This window comes from Leishmania martiniquensis, chromosome 33 (assembly GCF_017916325.1).
Source record: "Leishmania martiniquensis isolate LSCM1 chromosome 33, whole genome shotgun sequence".
NCBI lineage: Eukaryota > Euglenozoa > Kinetoplastea > Trypanosomatida > Trypanosomatidae > Leishmania > Leishmania martiniquensis.
In genome coordinates, this window is record NC_090168.1 from 836,143 (window position 1) to 853,950 (window position 17,808).

Consider the following 17,808-nt stretch of genomic DNA (forward strand, 5'->3'; position numbering starts at 1 on the left):
TCCTGGCGTATGAGGTCCAGCCAGTTGTATCCACCCAGCCTCCATTATTTCAACCAGCAGGCGTGATGGGACGGATATAAGAGTGAGCGTTGTCCTTTCGCAGAGGTCGTCCGCAGGAGAAACAGTGGCTCTGTAAGAGCCGAATACAGAAGCCGGCTTTCTCCTGCCCAGTGAGGTCCATTGCATTCGGCGGCGTAGACCATGACCGGAAGGTAGGATGCGGTCCCTCGGCTCATGAATCGCCTCATATGCCCCTCTTCCCCCGCCCTCATCTGTTGCGGACTTCGCTCTAGCGAGGACAGCAAATACCGGCTCATGTGCTCTTTTCGCTGCACCCCTGCTTTGCTTTCCCGCCTCGCAGCTGCTGTGTGTAACGTGGCGAAACGGCGGTCGGGCAGACAGCGGAGCCGAGCGAGAGGAGCTGAGTACCGTTGAGTGCGGTGGAAAGTGCCGCTGCACGCACCGACTACACACAAGCCGACGATAAGAAAAGTGACTCTCCTGAGTTCACTGAGGGCAGGGGGTGGCTTTGATCGCCTCCATGCTCTCAGCACGCAGGTGCGCAGCGACGGCACGCCTCTCCTGCGGGAGCTTGTTTGTTGAGCGCAAGCAGCGGAAGCCTTCTGCGACCGGTCCCACCGCTCAACGCTTCTTCGTTGCTGCATTCCCCCTTTACCTTTGCCGCCATGCGCCTTGTGTGAATCCGTGGTGTGCGACCACTGTATTCATCTTGTATTTCTCGGCCCGTCTCCCTTCGTTTGTGTGTCTCGCCATTTGTTCTCCCCTACTCTCATTCCACACCTCATGCTATCCATCGTGGGTGACGACACCTACGCGCTCACCAACATGGCGCTGTGCTCCACGCGGCTGCCATGCTCCTCGCTGCTGATGCACATTTATACATACAACCAAACGCATCATCTGAACGAATGACCGCCTCCCCTGCAGCTTCACGGAAGGCGAGAGCGATCACGTCAGGAGGACAGATACACAGGCAGACACGCTGGAAGCCGAGAACCTCCTTTTAGGAAACCAACAACAAAAAGAGGCCTTTCGGACCCTCATCTCCACCCTTTCTCGTCGCCGTTTCTGCCGCTACGGCTGTGCTAGTGATTTCTCGTCACTTCTTACGGTAGTCGTTGCCTCAGTACTCTCAGTGCTGCGTAGCTCTCTCTCTCGCCTCATCTGAGTCAACAGCAGAAAAAAATTCTGCTACTTGAAGATTTTCTTTGCCGAGACTTCTTTTTGATGCCTGCGCTGCTGCTTCACGAACTTCCATCATCCGCTTTTCTTTCCCCACTCCCCTCTTCTCTGTACGTGAAGTGTGGGCCTCCTCTCGTGCGCTGTTGAGTCATTCTTCTGTTCACTCGTGTGCGTCGGCGTGACTGCTGTACTTCTCATACATCTCTCTTTGTTCTCTGCGCTTTTCCGTGTCTTTTTGTTTTGATTTACCTTTCTGGTTGTTTTATTTGAACTGTGTGTGTGTGTGTGTGCGTGCTCGCTTGTAGGTCTTCCTCGTTTCGTCTCGCGAGAGGACCCAGTGGCAGGAAGTTTGTTGTGCTGCCTTTTTAAAAAAAATTTCCAAGCTTCATTTACCTATCGCGTACAAGGAGAGTAACAGGTACGGATCGGGCATGCTCAGTCCACACAAAGGGAAAGGAGGACAACTACCACTTTCACCCCGCCATTCCTGCTGAGATCGACAAGCAACGGAAGAAAAACAAGCGCGCACGCACGAACGCGTAGGTACTTCCAATCGTACCTCTATGTGCATACAGACGTGAGTGTGTGCAGGTGTACATGTACCTCGTCGCATGGTCGAACTTTGAAGCCGGTTTCGTCCCCTTGTTCCACCTGCTCATCTCTTTTTGTTTTGTCTGTCGTGACTTCACATTTTTGTCTGCGCTGCCCGCCTTTTTTTTTGCCTTTTCTTTCCCCCTTTCTCCCCCTCTCTCTCTCATTTGTGTCCCCCTCGTTGTGCTCACGTCGCCCCCCCTCCCTCCCTTTTTTTCCCTTTTTCCTTTGCCTTCATCTAACGGCCGCGTAGTACCTCTGATTTTATTTTGTCTGATCGTCTCGGTTCTGTGCCGCCGCACCTTCTCTCAGTCGGCACCTCCCCAGTGGACACTGAACACACGCATTTTCGCATTGACGTCGCCATCGTGTACATTGACGGACGGAGAGAGTTGCTCGAAGGGGCTTTGGACTGCCGCAGTAGCTGCCCAGACGGGCTGCTCCTTCCCCCTCCCCCCGCCCTCAACGCCTGGGGGTGGTGGTCTCAGGACGTTGATCGCACGCTACTCTGACTTCTGTGGGCGGAGTGTGGGTAGTCTGGTACCCTCTGCGCCTATTCAACGGCTATCTGACGGCGTGCAGGGGGCGCCGTCTATTTCAAGTTTTTTTTTCGGCTGCTCTGTGGAAGTTTTTCGAGCTCTCGTTCGGCTTATGCATTTCCTCGCTCCGCACTGACCAGTTTGTGACTCGTACCGGTCGCTGCGACAATTTTCTTTGCTACATAGGCGCCAATCATGTCCAAGGAGATGGCCGAAGCTCCAGGGGAGGATAACGGCGTGGAGAGGGCTGATGGCAAGGCGCCAAGGGCTGCTACAAAGAAGCTAATCGGTGGGCATATCGAGCTCGGTCACGTGCTCGGCGTTGGTGGGTTTGGAAAGGTTTACAACGCATACGATGTGACAAAGAAAATACATGTAGCGGTAAAAATGATCGACAAGGCGCTGGTGCGCAGCAGCGGCATTCAATCCTACGTGGAGCGCGAAATCGAAATGATGCGCAAGATGAAGAATCAACATGTCGTGCGGCTTCTTGAGGCCATCGAGACGTCCAAGGCCTACAACCTTGTCATGGAGCTGGCACCGAACGGAGAGCTTTTCGACAAAATTGTCGACTCGCAACGCTTCGACGAGGAAACGGCGCGCAATTACTTCCAGCAGCTCATCTGCGCGGTTCACTACTGCCACCGCATGGACATCGTCCACCGCGACCTGAAGGCGGAGAACTTGCTGCTTGGCGAGAACAACGTGCTGAAGGTGTGCGACTTTGGACTCTCCCGCTACACAAAGGAGGGACGCTTCAACGACCATAAGGTGCTATTCACCTCGCTCGCGGGTAGCATTGATTATCAGGCGCCGGAGGTACTCAAGGAGCGGGGGTACGAAGGAAGCTCGTGCGACATGTGGAGCTGCGGCTGTGTCCTGTTCTTCATGCTCTGCGGCTACCTCCCCTTCACCGACCGCTCAGACGGGCTCACACGCAAGCGTATTTTGAGCTGCCAGTACAACAAGACAAGCCGCTACCTCACGGAGCAGGCCGCCGATCTCATCGCTCACCTGCTAGTACCCTTCCCATCTGCACGCTATACGACCTCGGATGTGATTCGGCACCCGTGGTTCCGTATCAACCTCGATCCCAACATGTTCCCGGACGACACGGTGGAGCCAACAGTGATGAGTCCGAATGGCGCAGGCGAGTTCATTCAGCGCGCCATCACCCCTCCGGTGAGCACCGCCAGTTTTGCTGCGGCTCCGTCGCCCACAACGAGCAAGGCGGACGAAATGCACCAGGCATTTCAGAGTTGCAACATCACCGGTGACGGCTTCCTCAACAAGGAGGAGGTGCGCGACGCCCTCATAAAGCTTAACGGCGGCAATCAGGTGACGGAGCAGGAGGTGAAGGATTTCATGAGCAACTTCCAGGTGGATCAGGAGGGACGCATTACAGAGGAAGAGTTTGTGATGGGGTGGACAAAGCACCAGAACGACCTCGGCTCCAAGTACGACCTCTCCAAGATGGCGCACCTGTTCCACTATGACTTAGAAAAGGAGTTCCTTCAGGTGGTGCGCAAGGCCTTCGATTTGATTGATGCAGAGCACTCGGGTATCATCACCAAGGAGAAACTCAAGAGCCTGAACTTGGGCTTGACCGACAAGGATGCAGAGTCTGCGTTCTCCTCGATGGACACGGAACACAAGGGCATTTCCTCCCTCACTTTCGAGGGCTTCGTGGGCCTGTGCTTGAAGTACGACTTCTTTAAGAACCACCCGCTCGCCATCCGCTTACGTCGCCTAAATGCCTTCTTCGAGGTCACTGAACAGGCCGCCTTTCGCGCCTCGCTGAACACTGGTTACACGGTTGCTGGCCAGCGCGAGGTGATCAAGGCGCTTCTCCTGAGCAAGCAGGAGTCTCTGTCCACCACCTTTGAGGAGGGCGATGTGAACGGCTTTCTCTATGGCACCTTCACCCGAGACTCCCAGAAGGTGCTGGAGGTTGGCGTACGTCTGCTCCCTGCGGCAGCCGGCTACACCAAAGTGATTGCGTACCGAATTGGCGGGAAGACTATTGAGTTTCACAAGTGGTTCCTCGACCTGCGAAGACTGATGAAGGACGAACTGCTTCGCTGTGAGGAGGACACGGCAGTGAAGGGCGAGCCAGAGCTGATGTAAGTCGGTTTCGCCCTATTTTTTCTGACATTCGGTGGGGCCTTTGCTATTTGCTTTGTTTTCCTGTCGTTGCACCCCCTCCCCCTCCTGCCGTTGCAGCGCCTCCGTCGTCCGCCTCTGTTGCTTTCTGTGTGCATAGATGTACGCCGCTAGCTTATCGCCTCGCTTGCCTCTCTTCGTTTTTGTTTTTGTTTTTCGTGGTTGTTGTGAGGGCTAAGTCACTGCCGCATGGCACAGTTTTACCTCATCTGTGCAGAGCGTCTTATTCGCGTGCACCAGCTGACCCATGACGAGGGGAGGGGGGCCGCCTCAGTTGGCGTGGCATCTCTCGGGTCGAGCACCCGCAACGTGGGAAGAGGGGTGGCCAGCGGTGCAGCGCCGCGGATGCCGGCGGCCAGGCCCTGTGTAGCGCTGCGTCGCCGCAAGGTGCGGCGGTGCGCAGGCTTCGTGCCATGCGCTTGGTGAGCGGAGTGTCGGCGTCACGCGGGTGCACCTCGCCCGGCCCTGGCACCGCCTGCTGGTGTGGGGCGCCCCCCTGCGCACCACCCCGATGCGGATGCAGGCACGTGGCGGCCTGCATGGTGGTGGTGGGGGGCGGTGTGCGGGGCGGGTAGGGCTTTGGGGCAGGGTGGCGTGCTCGGATGGCGGGACCAGCGCACTGCTGCGAGGGGTGTCGGTGCGGTTGTTTTGCACGAGTCGATGGGGCGTGTGGCTGCCCTAATGGGCCGAGTATGGCTCGGCTCGCTCTCAGTGGCATCGTGAAGTCAACACCCTCAGAAAGGATTTGTTCGACGTGCCTCATTCCTTCCTTTTGCCTTGGCGTTTTTTAAAAATTATCTCTCTCGGCTGAATAGAGAGAGATGGCGAATATCGAGGCGAAGCGCATCTTTGAGTGTGACGGGAGAGGATAATGTTTGTGACTGCGGTGCCAGTTGGGGAGGGAGGGAGCCCGACGAGGTGACCGCGCGTGTGGTAATGGACGAGGGGGAAAGTGAAGCGACAAAGGGGCGAGGGAAGGGAAAGCCCCAGGCCCACTAACGCAAGACCGAAGCTTCCCCGCTCCATAGCACTCTCCCGATGGCTCGTGCATGCGGTTGGGCAGACTCGCTGCCAAGGGGCACCCAATATTCTCATTTCCAGCGCCAATGCTATCCCCCCTCCCCCAGGCAGCTCGAGCACCGTTCTCGAGCGGCGCATTTAGTTCGCCCTTATTTGCCTTTGCCTGGGTTTGTGGCCTGCGCTGTTCCTCCCGTTCTCTCCTGCTTCCTCCTCCCTCCGTCTCCCCAACCTTTGCGCTCCCCCGCCCTCTTTCTGAGTCCTTAAGGATGGTGCGCACGCACCGGCCTGTTTGGCGCTTGTGTGCGCACGTGTGCATCACTGCTGTTCTCTTCCCGCCCGCTCACACCCTCTCTAGGTGTTTCGCGCAGGGGCACTTGTTTGTCGAGTGCGCGCGTGTGGTCTGCGTCGGCGTTTTTGTCCCTTTCTTTCCTCCTCTTATCGCTCCTCTCCTGTCTGAGTGACATTCACCGCCCAATAGGGGGACGAGGCGGACAACGACAAATACGAACTGGTTGAGGGAGCCAAGAGAAGTGGACCGGTGACTATCGAGACGAGAGGCAGGGAGGGAGCGAGAGAGGGGGGGAATGGGAGTGTGCAACTCTTCCGACCCCCCCCCCCACACACAGGCATACGCACACATGAAATATTCGCTTAAACCATCACTGCTGAGCGTTTCCTTCTTTTTTTTTTGTACTCTCTCTTGATCAACTTCTGTATGTGTGTGTTTGTGTGTGTAAGTGTGCAACAGTGTGCCCACCCTCTGTCCCCCTCTTTCCTTTGACTCCTGCTCCTGCGCATCTTCCTCCTCCGTTATTACCATTATTCATCTTCCGCTTCCTTTGTTCCTTTGCTATGGCGACTCCAGGAAATAAGATCGACCCCCCCTCCCCCCCCACACACATACACACAATATGGCGGCAATGCTCATCACACACACACACACACACAGCAGTTTGGACTTTGGCGGTTCTTTTTTTTCTTTTTGGTGAAGCGATTGACGAGTCCGTGCGTCGCTCTGTCGTGATTTCTGTTGGGAGATGCTAAGCAGCTGTCCCATAACACCAACACAAGTAGCTTCTCGACGTTCTGCTCATGAGCCTGCGCAGGAGGGGAGGGGGAAACGCACATTGCTCACTCGCACTCACCTTCTTGATCTCCAAGATTGGTAGTGTTGCTGCTCTCTGCTGCTCTCCCTTTCTGCATTGCAGCGAGCTTACAGCTACCGCTCATGTTGATGACTTTGAAAAGCACTCTTCGATGCGCCTCCTGTCTGCTCTATCAAGGCGGCGCATCTGTACGCTGAGAGGTCATTGTGCCGGGGCGTGGCCCTCTCTTGGCAGCTTATCCGCCGCTTTCTCTGCCCTTTTCACAGCAAAACTATCCCAATGTCGTTTCTGTCGTAACCCTTCCCTTTTCTTCCTCCTCTCCTCCCTCCTGTCTCTCACACACGCGCACACATATACATTTACATATATATATATATATAATAGCGCACGTGTATTATCAGGAGTGTGTCTTGCCATCCTTTGATACTGACGCCTACTCCCCTCTCCTTCCTTTGGCTACGCAGGAGCGTTCTGGTGAAGACCCGCGGAGCATCATTTCGGCGACTGTTGAAGACCTGCTGCAGTCATGAGCACCGGCAGGTTTGTTTTGTCCACCAAGAGGCAGAAGTATGCGGTGGTGGCGTCGGGCAACAAAACGCTTCTGTCTCGCGATGATCTCCGCTGCATTGACCGCTTCGTGAGCAACCGCGTCGTCACGGCGACGTACGCCAGCGGCACGCAGCCGCCACCGTCGAACGGAATTCCAGCCCTTCCCTTTGAGAAGGTGAACGAGAACTGCGACAGCGTTCTGCTGCTCTCAGTGAGTGCAATCCACGAGCGTGAGAGCGCGTTGGATGTGCCGCTGCGGTTCATGGTGCCGGACGAGTATCATGCCCCGGTCCTGGAGGAGCCGCCGGCGCGACTGCCACTTGCACGGCGTATCGTGGCCCTCCTGCAGGGGGCTTCTAGTGCGACGGTGTCGTGGCGGCACACACCGCCAGTGGCGAAGGACTCCACGGTGACGGAGATCCATGCCGCAAAGGATGCGGAGGCGCGCGCGCATTCCTCGCTGCGGTCGGGCAAAAAGAGCAACGCCGCTCATCTCTTCTCCGTATCGGGGTGCTTCAGCTACAACTACGGCAACATGGAGTGGGCGGTGAAATCCTTCAAGAAAGCACTGACCATAGCAGAGGAGCTGGAGGATGCCCAATGCCTTGCATTCTGCCACAACATCTTGGGCGTCTGCTTTTACCACTTGGCGGAGTACAAGATGTCACTCCTGCATCACAAGAAACAGGAGGCACTCGGAGGCAGCTACGCTCGAGCTGTAGCCGAGATAAACATGGGTGTGAGCTACGCCGCCCTCGGCGAGCTCGAGTTTGCCCAGCAGGCGTTCAAGGACGCGTTGCTGAACGCTCGAGAAGCGGACAACTTGATGTTGCTTACCATCGCACTCGGCAACGTGGGGCTCGTGTCACTGCGTATTGGAGATATGCGTGCTGCGCAGCTCCATCTGGAGCAATGCCTGGAGCAATGCAGTATAGCAGGTGACAAGAGCGGCGCCTCCTTGTGTCTACTCCTCCTCGGCGAGGTCTACTCGCTCATCCACGACCACCAGCACGCGCTGTTCTACTACAAGCACGCCTACCGTGTCGGCGGCGAGGCCAACAACCCCGATGTGGTGAGTATGGCTCGGGTCAGTATAGGCATCGCGCAGGGCAACGCAGCGATCCGCGACTCCGTACTGAGAGAGGCAGCCATGATGGGAAAGACAAACAGCGTGCAGAGCATTGTGAACCAGCTGCCTCAGTAGAGAAAAGAGGAGGGGTGCGGTGGGCGTATGGAAGAGGAAAACGTGCAGGGCCGCTGACGCACCTAACGAAACGCCTTCCCCACACTTCCATCACCCGCACGTCGCCTTCTCTGTCACGTACACAGAAGACGGTGCGACGCGTGGCGGTGGCTGCTCACGGGGGGGGGAGGGCGGGATGGTAAAGGGTGGCGGAGTATGCGCCCATTTCCTTCTTCCTCCACTACGCGCTGTTTGTGCCGCCCCCTTCTTTCATCTTTGGCGACGCCTGAGTATGTGTATGTGCTTCGCACATCCCTTTCTTTCCCTTCTCTGCTTTTTATGTACATTATGGTGGATGGGCGGGGACATTGATAGGGCGCTGTTGTTGGCTGCTGAGCGTCCTCTCTGCCGAAGAGCTTGGATCCTGCGTATTTGCCCTGGGACAGAGTGGGTAGGAACCCGTGCGTACGTGCGAATACGCCTTGCTGTGTTGACATACATCGACGCTTCTCTGTCCCTCTCTCTGTGCGAAAAATTCGTGGAGGCTTCCGCGCGTAGGCCACTCTTCTTCAATGCCTCGGTACGCAATGCGCTCTGCTGACTACAGCTCATCTGGCACTGTGCCTCTGCACTTGATGAGCCCGCGTGTGCCGTCTCTCCTCACCCCGTCCCTGAGCCGAGGCCCTTACTCTTCTGGTTGTAGGAAACGGCATGCTCGGCTCATCGTGTGCGCAGAGGCCTCTCCTCAACACATCTTTGTAACGCAGTGGTGAAATGGAGGTGACGGGGAAGCGATGCCTGCTCTTACTTGTGAGTAGCACCAGACTGCATCGTACAGCATCCGTCTCACGCTGTTTCCTTGATGCTTATTCGCTGCGACGAAAAGCGGTAGGGCCCATCGAAAACGTGTTTGTGTGTGTGTGCGAGCCGTCGGTTTCCTCGACATGTTGTTGCACGTCTCCTTTACGTCCGCATCCATTTCTCGCACGCTTCTCTCGTCTCCCCTCCTCGATTTCGCTCGACCACGCCACCGTCGCTGGCCCTCAGCCGGCGATACAGTATTGTGGAGCTGCTTCACAGATCAATTCAGATAAAGGCGTCCGGCAGAGATGGGAGCCCCGAGGCTGACTGCGCTCATCTCTCGCTGTCGCAAGCCGATATTCACGGCTTCCGAAGATGTCGTGCAGGCCGCCGCAGCGCTGCTGGACCTTACGCTCTACCTGAACGGCCGCGAGACACGAGAGTGCATCGCGCCACTGAAGAAGTTTGCGCGGCATGACCCCGAGATTCTGCAAGCAGCACTGGACAGCACCGATGTGAGCCCACAGGCGGTAGACAGTGGACGGCGCTACGCGATTGTTTCGCGCGTCATCCCTACATCCAAGAGCGCTGTGGCAGCCGCTCTGTGGTCGCGAGTAGTCAATGTCACAACCCGTGCCTTACAGGACAATGTGTGGACCCCTTCCGACCTGCGGGTTATAATAAGCCATATTCACCGGTTCAGCGCATACGACGCAGCTTTTGTGGAGTGTGCTGCCCGGTATGCTGGTGCGGCCATTCCGTGTGCCAGCGCCGATGACCTACCAGCGCTTGTGTCGATCGTGACGTCTCTTCCTGAGTTAGCAGCGCACCCGATGAGGCTACTCGACGTTGCTGGAGAGCGCGCTGCGTCTCTCGCAGAGTCGCTTACCCCCGGAGCGGTTGGGCACATCTGCAGCCAATTAAACCGCAACCTTAGCACGAACACGAATGCTGTGATCGCGTTTCAGGAGGAGATCGGCCGGTGCGCGGAGAAGGGCGATACATTCACCGCTGTGCAGCTGTTGTGCTTCGTGGCACGGCACAAGCCTGCAGTCATCAGCAGCGAGGCGGTGTTGTGGCTGCTGGAGCGCATCACGGGCGAAGAGCTAGACGTGAGGTCGATAGAGAACCTGAGCAGTGCCGTAGTGCACTTGCCGTTTGCTGTGCGCACTGCACTGCGGCAGGAGCTGATGGAGTTTGTGGTATTCTTGTCGCTGCAGGCGCGTGAGCTTCTGCAGCAGGTGCCCGCTGCACAGGGCGGGCTGTGCGGTTGCGACGATGCTGATGCGATTCGGCACTTTGTGTCGCACGTCTTGGAGTTGAGCGTGATGCTCCGGGCCTACCCGAATCTGCAATGGCCGCCCGAGTATCTCGCTGCCGCGGACGCGTGCGCTGCCAGTGTGGGACCGCTGCAGGAAGCGCTGCTGTCTTCGGAGAGCTCGCCGGTGGGGCTCATGGTGCGCCTGTTAGAGGCTCCGACAGATGAATGCAAGCGTGTGGGCCTCGCCATGCTGCGCGAGGCGGCGAATCAGTGCCAGTCATTTCCGGCCCTTCAAACATTTCGATTCCTTCTCCTCATGGGCGACCACGGCCTGCGGGACGCGGGTACGTCCCGCTACCTGCGCGACCAGTTTTCGAAAACGGCTGCGGATGTGCCGCCTGTGCAGCTAAGCGTGGCACTGCGCTGCCTCAGCGTCGCGACGGCAGGCGGCTCGCCGAGGGGCGCGGCGACGCAGGGTGCCCGAAGCGCAAGCGAGCCCTGCGCCACTCTCGAATGCGCCGCGGGCGATGCAGACGTGGATGATGAGATAGAGCGCGATCGGCTCGATGGGTTTCTGCAGTTCTGTGTGGAGGTGTCGCGCAAGCATCTCTCGCAAGGCGCACCTATGCGCTGCGTGCTGGCGACGACTGAGGGCTTGCATCGTCTTGGCTGTCGCGATACAGCTTTCTACGCTGATGTGGCGGCGTACATCGCAGCGAAGCGCACGGCTGCGTGTGTTGAGAAAGAAAGCGCTGAAACCGCCTCGGCAGTGTACGCTGCTCTCGGAGAGGACATGCTGCGGGAGCACCCTGCGACACGCGAGTTCTTGCTGGACGTGGCGCAGCGGGGTGTGAAAGGGGAGTCCGCTATGCCGCCGACGCAATGGCTGAACCTGCATGACCCCGCGAATACTCTTACTCCCCTGACGGAGCAACAGCAGGAGGGCTGGGATATAGTGGAGGAGATGGTGCGCACCCGTTCGGACGATGTGGATGCGCTTGTTCGACTGGCGGAGAAGTATGTGAAGTTGTTACCGTTCGCGCGCCCTGATGACCACAAGTATTTCTTTGGCGTGTGCGAGGAAAAAGTGCTGAAGCAGGATAAGCTCTTGAAGAAGTGCCTGGACGCGATGGTGGACTGTGGTGTGCTGAGCCGTTTGTCTGCGCAGACGATTGCGTCGATCCTGCACAGCCTTGCTGCGATCCGCTTCGAGTACTTTGCATCCGTGAAGCGCTTTATGTCAAGCATCAGTGATGAGCAGTGGCTTTCGATGGATGCCGCGCCGCTAGTGCAGATCCTCACTGGCATGGACAAACTCTCTCTCCGCACACCGGCGGTGCTGCACCGCATCGGTGGACGTTTGGCGGAGATCTGCCGCTTCCTGACACCGCTGGACACAGCGCAGGCGATTCACGCGCTGCAGGCGCTGGGCCACAACGATGCTGTACTGCTGGCAAAGCTCACCGCCCACGCTGCGGCGTTGGCGAGACGATTCGACGAGGCCAGCATGGCAGTGCTCTTCAGCACGCCTTCCATCCACAGACTGATGAACACGCCTGAGGTGGCGCGGCCGCTTCTCCTGCAAGCGAGTGCAAAGATACAGTCTCCACACAGGCGAGAGAAGATATCGGCGTGGGTGCGCCGCTCTGGCCTGCCGCGCGAACTCATTGATGAGAGTACGAGGCGCCTTCAGGTTACAAGCGAGGATGCCAGGCCGCAGGAAGCTCGACTTCGTCTGACTTAAAAGGGCTGCAACTGTGCCGACGGATTCACACAGTGAGCGCTTGCACACACAAACGTACGTATTCACATCCTCGTCACTGCGGCTTTCGCTGTGGTGGCGCGATAGTGCCAGTGTAGGACGGCTCTTTGAGATCGCCGCACTTGCATGCCATGCCTGCTGCACCTCAAGTGCCACAGCTACACGCATTCGGCGATTTATGCGGGAGCGGAACGGCACACTTCGCCGCACCGACCCCGTCCATTTCTTTTGTCTCGCTGCACTTGCCACCACTCAACGAAAAAAGAGTCGGGACGTGCGAGACCTTGCCTGTGACTGCACTGCCATACTGCACGCTGCTTTGCCTCCCTCCCTTCACTGCCTACTGCGCAAGGGCGCGAGTCCGACGCGCTTGCACACAACGGCACCAACCACAGCGCACCGCGCCTCGACAAACTCAGCGTGCAAGCATTTTACAAAAAAAAGACCTATGCGCCACTACACATATATATATATATAGTGAGAGAGCCATACCTCATCCACAGGACATGCATAGCCGCAGCTCAGCAGCGATCCAAACACACACACACACACACCTGCGCACACTCATTTTTCTTACTTTGTGCTTCCCTCCCTCCTTAGCCAAAATGCCGGTTTTTCAGACGTGTGTCTCGACTTCGTTTAGTCATCAGAAGCGCGAGAACCTCGCGCAGGTGTACCGGGCGATCACCCGTGATGTGCTAGGCAAGCCAGAGGACCTCACAATGATGACGTTCCACGACAACGTACCTATGCATTTCTTCGGCTCGGCTGATCCAGTCGCGTACATCAAAGTGGAGGCACTGGGCGGGTACGGTCCGTCGGAGCCGGTGAGGGTGACGTCCCTCGTTACCGCGGCGGTGGCGAAGGAGTGCGGCATCCAGGCTGACCGTATATATGTGCTTTACTTCTCACCTCTGCAGTGCGGCTGGAATGGTGTAAACTTCTAAGTCGTCAGGGCCACTTCTACAGATCTGAAAATGGTGCGCCGCCTCACAGCACCGCGCTTCCGCTTTGGCAAAGATCCTCCGTGGCTCGGACGGAGCGCCCCAAACGGTGGCCACGCTGCGCCGTAGCGGCGACGTGGAGTGCGTGAAACCACCATCGCCCTTTCCCCCCAACCCCCCCCCCCCACACGTCACCACCACCACCACTTTCTACCATGCACGCAGCATGTCGGGCTTTGTGCTGCTCGGGAAACTTTCGCCCTGTCCCGCTCACACCTCGCAAGCCGAGGTGCGATTGGAGAATGTGCTTGGTGCAACTGCATGTCTTCTAGCGCCACCAAACAACGCGGTTCGAGTCTGCACAATGATGCGGATGCCGTCTAAACGCGCTACGTTGCCGCTTTGACCCGAAAGGTATGCGCACCAGGAATCACACAGGCCTCGTTTTTCGCCTTTGAGGTACCTCTCGTCCACCCTCGCCTCCGAGGTCTCGCCACCTCTTACCTGAAGGAGTGCGGGTGTGCTCGATGGGAAGAAAATGAGCATCGCATGCGGCGGCGCCCTACCGCGGCGCCACCGAGCCTCTCCTTTCCTCTACGCCCATCCTCCCTCCTCGCTCCGCCCCCGACGACGACGACAGTTTCGCCATCACAAATTGCATCCACTAAAACACCTTTCGCCTTTCTGAGAAAATGCCGTTTCTGCAGACGACCATCTCGATGCCGCTGGATGACCAGAAGCGCGCCAGCCTTTCGCAGGCGTACCGCACGCTCTGCTCCGAGGAACTTGGCAAGCCTGAGGACTTTGTGATGACAGCGTTCAGTGACAACGTCCCGATCGTGTTCCAAGGCTCTGCGGACCCCGCTGCATGTGTACGCGTCGAGATATGGGGTAACTACACGTCCTCGCAGCCAAAAAAGATGACACCGAAGATCACCACGGCCATCACGAAGGAGTGCGGCATCCCGGCTGACCGTATCTACGTGCTTTACTATAGCACGCAGCACTGCGGCTGGAGCGGTGCTAACTTCTAAGTGTTGGCATCGCACGGTGTGCCGGCCGCCCGTGAAAAGGGCGACACCAAGTCCCTCTCGATTCATTTGTTTTCATATCCAATCCAAAGCTCAGCATCGAAAAGAGCAGTTTCTTCGCGTCCTCCATCGAGTATTTCTCTCCTCTTTGAGCGTGTCCATTTCTTCGGCCGCAGATGAAGATTTCCATCCCGCTCAACTTCTCCCCCTTAACGGCCTGTCACACGCCCCATCGACTCGTGCAAAACAACCGCACCGACACCCCTCGCAGCAGTGCGCTGGTCCCGCCATCCGAGCACGCCACCCTGCCCCAAAGCCCTACCCGCCCCGCACACCGCCCCCCACCACCACCATGCAGGCCGCCACGTGCCTGCATCCGCATCGGGGTGGTGCGCAGGGGGGCGCCCCACACCAGCAGGCGGTGCCAGGGCCGGGCGAGGTGCACCCGCGTGACGCCGACACTCCGCTCACCAAGCGCATGGCACGAAGCCTGCGCACCGCCGCACCTTGCGGCGACGCAGCGCTACACAGGGCCTGGCCGCCGGCATCCGCGGCGCTGCACCGCTGGCCACCCCTCTTCCCACGTTGCGGGTGCTCGACCCCAGGTCGGCACCTCCAGAAGCGGCTCGGCGTTTGGCAGAGGATAAGGAGGGGGAGGCTGCCAGGCCGCTCGACAGAGCGCATCCGCCGGACTGGGATGCCGCCCTCGCGGAGGCGTCCCTCCATCGTCTGCGTGCGGGGCGCCAAAAAAAGGAGCCGCGCGTCGAGCGGGGATATGGGCCGTTCCTTCTATTTTCCCCCTTCCCCCCTCCCTGCGTTAGCCGGCAGTGCTGCCCCCTCCTCTCGGCCGCCAGGCCCTCAGGGACCTCGTCGGTCCCTGAGGGCCGATGCCTGGGCCAGCGCGTAAGGCCCTCCTTTGGCGGCCAGCCTACCGTAGCACCCGCCGGTGGCGTGGGGAAAGCAGGTGGGCCGCCGCCACCGCAGGGCTTCCAAGGAGGGCGCCGAGGTTCCCCGCCTTTCTTTCTCCGGTCGGCGCGTGTGGCTTGGCCCCGGCGCCGAGGACGGTGGAGAGGTAAAGGTGCCCGTGGGATGGGAGCAGCACTGCAACGGATTCAAAGGCGATCGCAAAGAGCCGGCATGCAACGCACGGAAGTCGCTCGCCGACAATAAGCGCCTTTTGATCTGCGGTGGGAAGAACTGGGGGGGCGGTGTGGGAGAGTACTTGCGTTTGCAAGTGCTCGAGCAGCTTCTGCTCCGCGTGGCAGCCCTTCTCCCCAGTCACCAGTACAAACTCAGCAATCTGAAACACTCCTGCAACACCCCAGCCAGCGACGGCTGCCTGGAGACTTTCTTGCGTGAGTGTTTCGTTGTTCGTAGCAACGTAGCAGCGCCGAAGGGCGCCGATGCCCCCGGGGGGCGATGGGGAGCGTGGCAGCTCGGTTGCCGTGTCGGCAAGCGCAATGGGCCCATCCTTCGGCATGAGCATCACCTGCACTTCGTCTGCATTGTGCAGACTGTGATGACACTGGAGATAGTTGTGTAAGGGATGGACAAGCGCGCGCACAAGGTTGGAAAGGTAGCGGTCCAGCATGAAGGGCGATGAGAAACGATCGTGCGGCCTCGTGACCCGCTGGTACAGAGCTGGATGCCGAGTAGTTTTGAGGTCAGACGTCTTCATGGTGCCGTGCCGGAGGACGAGCTCGTTGATATTCGCGGTGCCCGCCAGGTCGTAGCGATCGAACGACATGCCATCTGTGCCTCTTTGGCGTTGCGCCTTTGTGTGCTGTGGATCCCATCCGTGGTTTGCAGCGCTCGCACTCCACACAGCGCCCAAGGTATCCCTGGTATCAGCTGCATCACGCCCCGGCGCCGTGCCGCAGAGAGGCAACTCAGTCGCTGCTGCCTTTAGGACCCTTTCCTTCAGTGCAGAGTTAGAACGTGCAACCGTAGACTTCTGCGGTTTCGGCTTGCTCTTCACGCGCCCACGTAGCTCTTTCCGCGGCAGTGAGGCCCGCCCTCTTCGTGTCATAGCTGACAAGTGCACAAGTGCCCCTCGCGTTCTGCGGAAGATCCGTGAGGGCATAAGAAGTGAAAAGGGGGAGGGGGAAGGGGCGGATAGCGGACAATGGCAGAGGTGTGTGCATTCCACGAGCGAGTTGACGTAGGAGAAGGGACTGCACGCTTGTCCTGGGTGACGTGCACGCCACGTCTCATTTATGGGTCGTGGCTGATGGACAGCTCCCCGCATCATACGGTAAGGGCGCGAGCGGGGTGAGGTGGGGAGGGGGAACTGATGCTGAGCAAAGGTGCTTTCATGAAGCAGTGGACGCTCAGATGGAGCCTAAGTTGTCCTCGCTCTTCCGCTAACTTGCCTAGGGGGGGGGCTGGCCTTGCACAGTGGAGGGGGACTGGGAGCGGAGGCACATCTCGCGAGGGTTTCCATGCCGAGTACGGGACTCATACGTGCTCGCAAGCCCAACCAAACAGTTGGGCGCGAACGCCCGCGCGCCCTGCCCTCTCCCTCCGCTTCAGCGAAATACCACAATTCACCCTCTTGTGTGTGTTCGAGGCCTTCGCCTATGCACAAATCCGCATACGTCTGTTCGTGTGTGTGCGGGAGGCCCCACCCCACACACGAACAGACGGCAGCAACGCACAGCGATAAAAGGGCAAGCGCGCTGAGGCAAGAGGCCGGCTTCGAGCCAAAGAGGGCGTGTGGGCGGAGGACAAGTATCCAAAAGGATTTGGCGCACACATGTGAGGGAGCACCGAATGGGGAGCGGTACGAGAGAGGAAGAAGTGATGGTGAAAAGCAGAAGTGTAGGGAAGAGCCTCGTGCATAGCGGAGGAAGAAGCCGAGGCGAAGCAACAACAGCATGAATAAAGGGGGCGAGTGGGTGAGTGCGATGGGCAGGACTCGTGTGCGCTGATTCGCATCTTGTGCGGGGGGGGGGAAGGTGCCCATGGAGCTCGGGATGCACACATGCACACCCCACACCAGGTGGGCCGCGTTCTTGCCGAAGCTCTCGCTGGCACGCCGGCGACCTCAACACGTCAGCCACGTGCTACGGCCATGCTCGCGCTCAAGTCGCAGCGGAGGTGCAGTACGGCAGCATCCACCATCTTGAGGTCCGAAAAATACGATGGAATAGCGGCGAAAAATGAGGCAGCAAGAGATCATGCTCAGGTTGCCCTGAGGCGCAGAGTCGGTGATCTTCTCGCTCACTTTGCTGGCATCCTCATGCTACGAAGCGCCGATCTTGAAACCGCTGATGCGTCCGACGGCCATGCGCTGCAGAGTGTCGGCCACTCTCTCTTCAACGAAATCAAAGCCGTTAGGGGCCTCGTGGTACATGCCAGCTGCCATTCCTTCTTCGGGCTCCGAGCTAATCTCGTCGCACCTGATGCTGCCCGGGAATCCAGCCTGCTCCAGTGTCCTGCAAATACCCGCGACGACGTCGATTGGTGCAGCTCGCTGATGAGCACAGCAGCAGTTAGTCCGCCGACGTTTACGGTCAGGCACTTGTGGGCGAGCTCGGGTGTGGGCCGGCCCACCCCCAGCGGGCACATTCTGGTACTCGCCTTAGCTGCCGGACCCTTACATCACCACTGCGGTGCCTACAGCGATGCAGACGACCTCGCCGAGCGCTTTAAG

General features: G+C 58.6%; 6 protein-coding genes across 6 annotated transcripts; 5 read left to right on the plus strand and 1 right to left on the minus strand.

Annotated features, from left to right (window-relative positions):
• Positions 1 to 2,528: 2,528 nt before the first annotated feature.
• LSCM1_02674 (uncharacterized protein) lies at positions 2,529 to 4,460 on the plus strand (the record flags this gene model as incomplete). The annotated part of the gene is made up of 1 exon (XM_067320251.1): positions 2,529 to 4,460. The coding sequence occupies one exon, from the start codon at positions 2,529 to 2,531 to the stop codon at positions 4,458 to 4,460; it is 1,932 nt and encodes a 643-aa protein (XP_067175626.1).
• Positions 4,461 to 7,148: 2,688 nt separating this feature from the next.
• On the plus strand, positions 7,149 to 8,375 carry LSCM1_02675 (uncharacterized protein; the record flags this gene model as incomplete). The annotated part of the gene is made up of 1 exon (XM_067320252.1): positions 7,149 to 8,375. One exon carries the CDS (start codon positions 7,149 to 7,151, stop codon positions 8,373 to 8,375), a length of 1,227 nt encoding a protein of 408 aa, XP_067175627.1.
• Positions 8,376 to 9,463: 1,088 nt separating this feature from the next.
• LSCM1_02676 (uncharacterized protein) lies at positions 9,464 to 12,160 on the plus strand (the record flags this gene model as incomplete). The annotated part of the gene is made up of 1 exon (XM_067320253.1): positions 9,464 to 12,160. The coding sequence occupies one exon, from the start codon at positions 9,464 to 9,466 to the stop codon at positions 12,158 to 12,160; it is 2,697 nt and encodes an 898-aa protein (XP_067175628.1).
• A 623-nt stretch (positions 12,161 to 12,783) lies between these two features.
• On the plus strand, positions 12,784 to 13,125 carry LSCM1_02677 (uncharacterized protein; the record flags this gene model as incomplete). Its single annotated transcript, XM_067320254.1, has 1 exon — positions 12,784 to 13,125. The coding sequence occupies one exon, from the start codon at positions 12,784 to 12,786 to the stop codon at positions 13,123 to 13,125; it is 342 nt and encodes a 113-aa protein (XP_067175629.1).
• A 689-nt stretch (positions 13,126 to 13,814) lies between these two features.
• On the plus strand, positions 13,815 to 14,156 carry LSCM1_02678 (uncharacterized protein; the record flags this gene model as incomplete). Its single annotated transcript, XM_067320255.1, has 1 exon — positions 13,815 to 14,156. The coding sequence occupies one exon, from the start codon at positions 13,815 to 13,817 to the stop codon at positions 14,154 to 14,156; it is 342 nt and encodes a 113-aa protein (XP_067175630.1).
• A 925-nt stretch (positions 14,157 to 15,081) lies between these two features.
• On the minus strand, positions 15,082 to 16,236 carry LSCM1_02679 (uncharacterized protein; the record flags this gene model as incomplete). The annotated part of the gene is made up of 1 exon (XM_067320256.1): positions 15,082 to 16,236. The coding sequence occupies one exon, from the start codon at positions 16,234 to 16,236 to the stop codon at positions 15,082 to 15,084; it is 1,155 nt and encodes a 384-aa protein (XP_067175631.1).
• Positions 16,237 to 17,808: the final 1,572 nt, after the last annotated feature.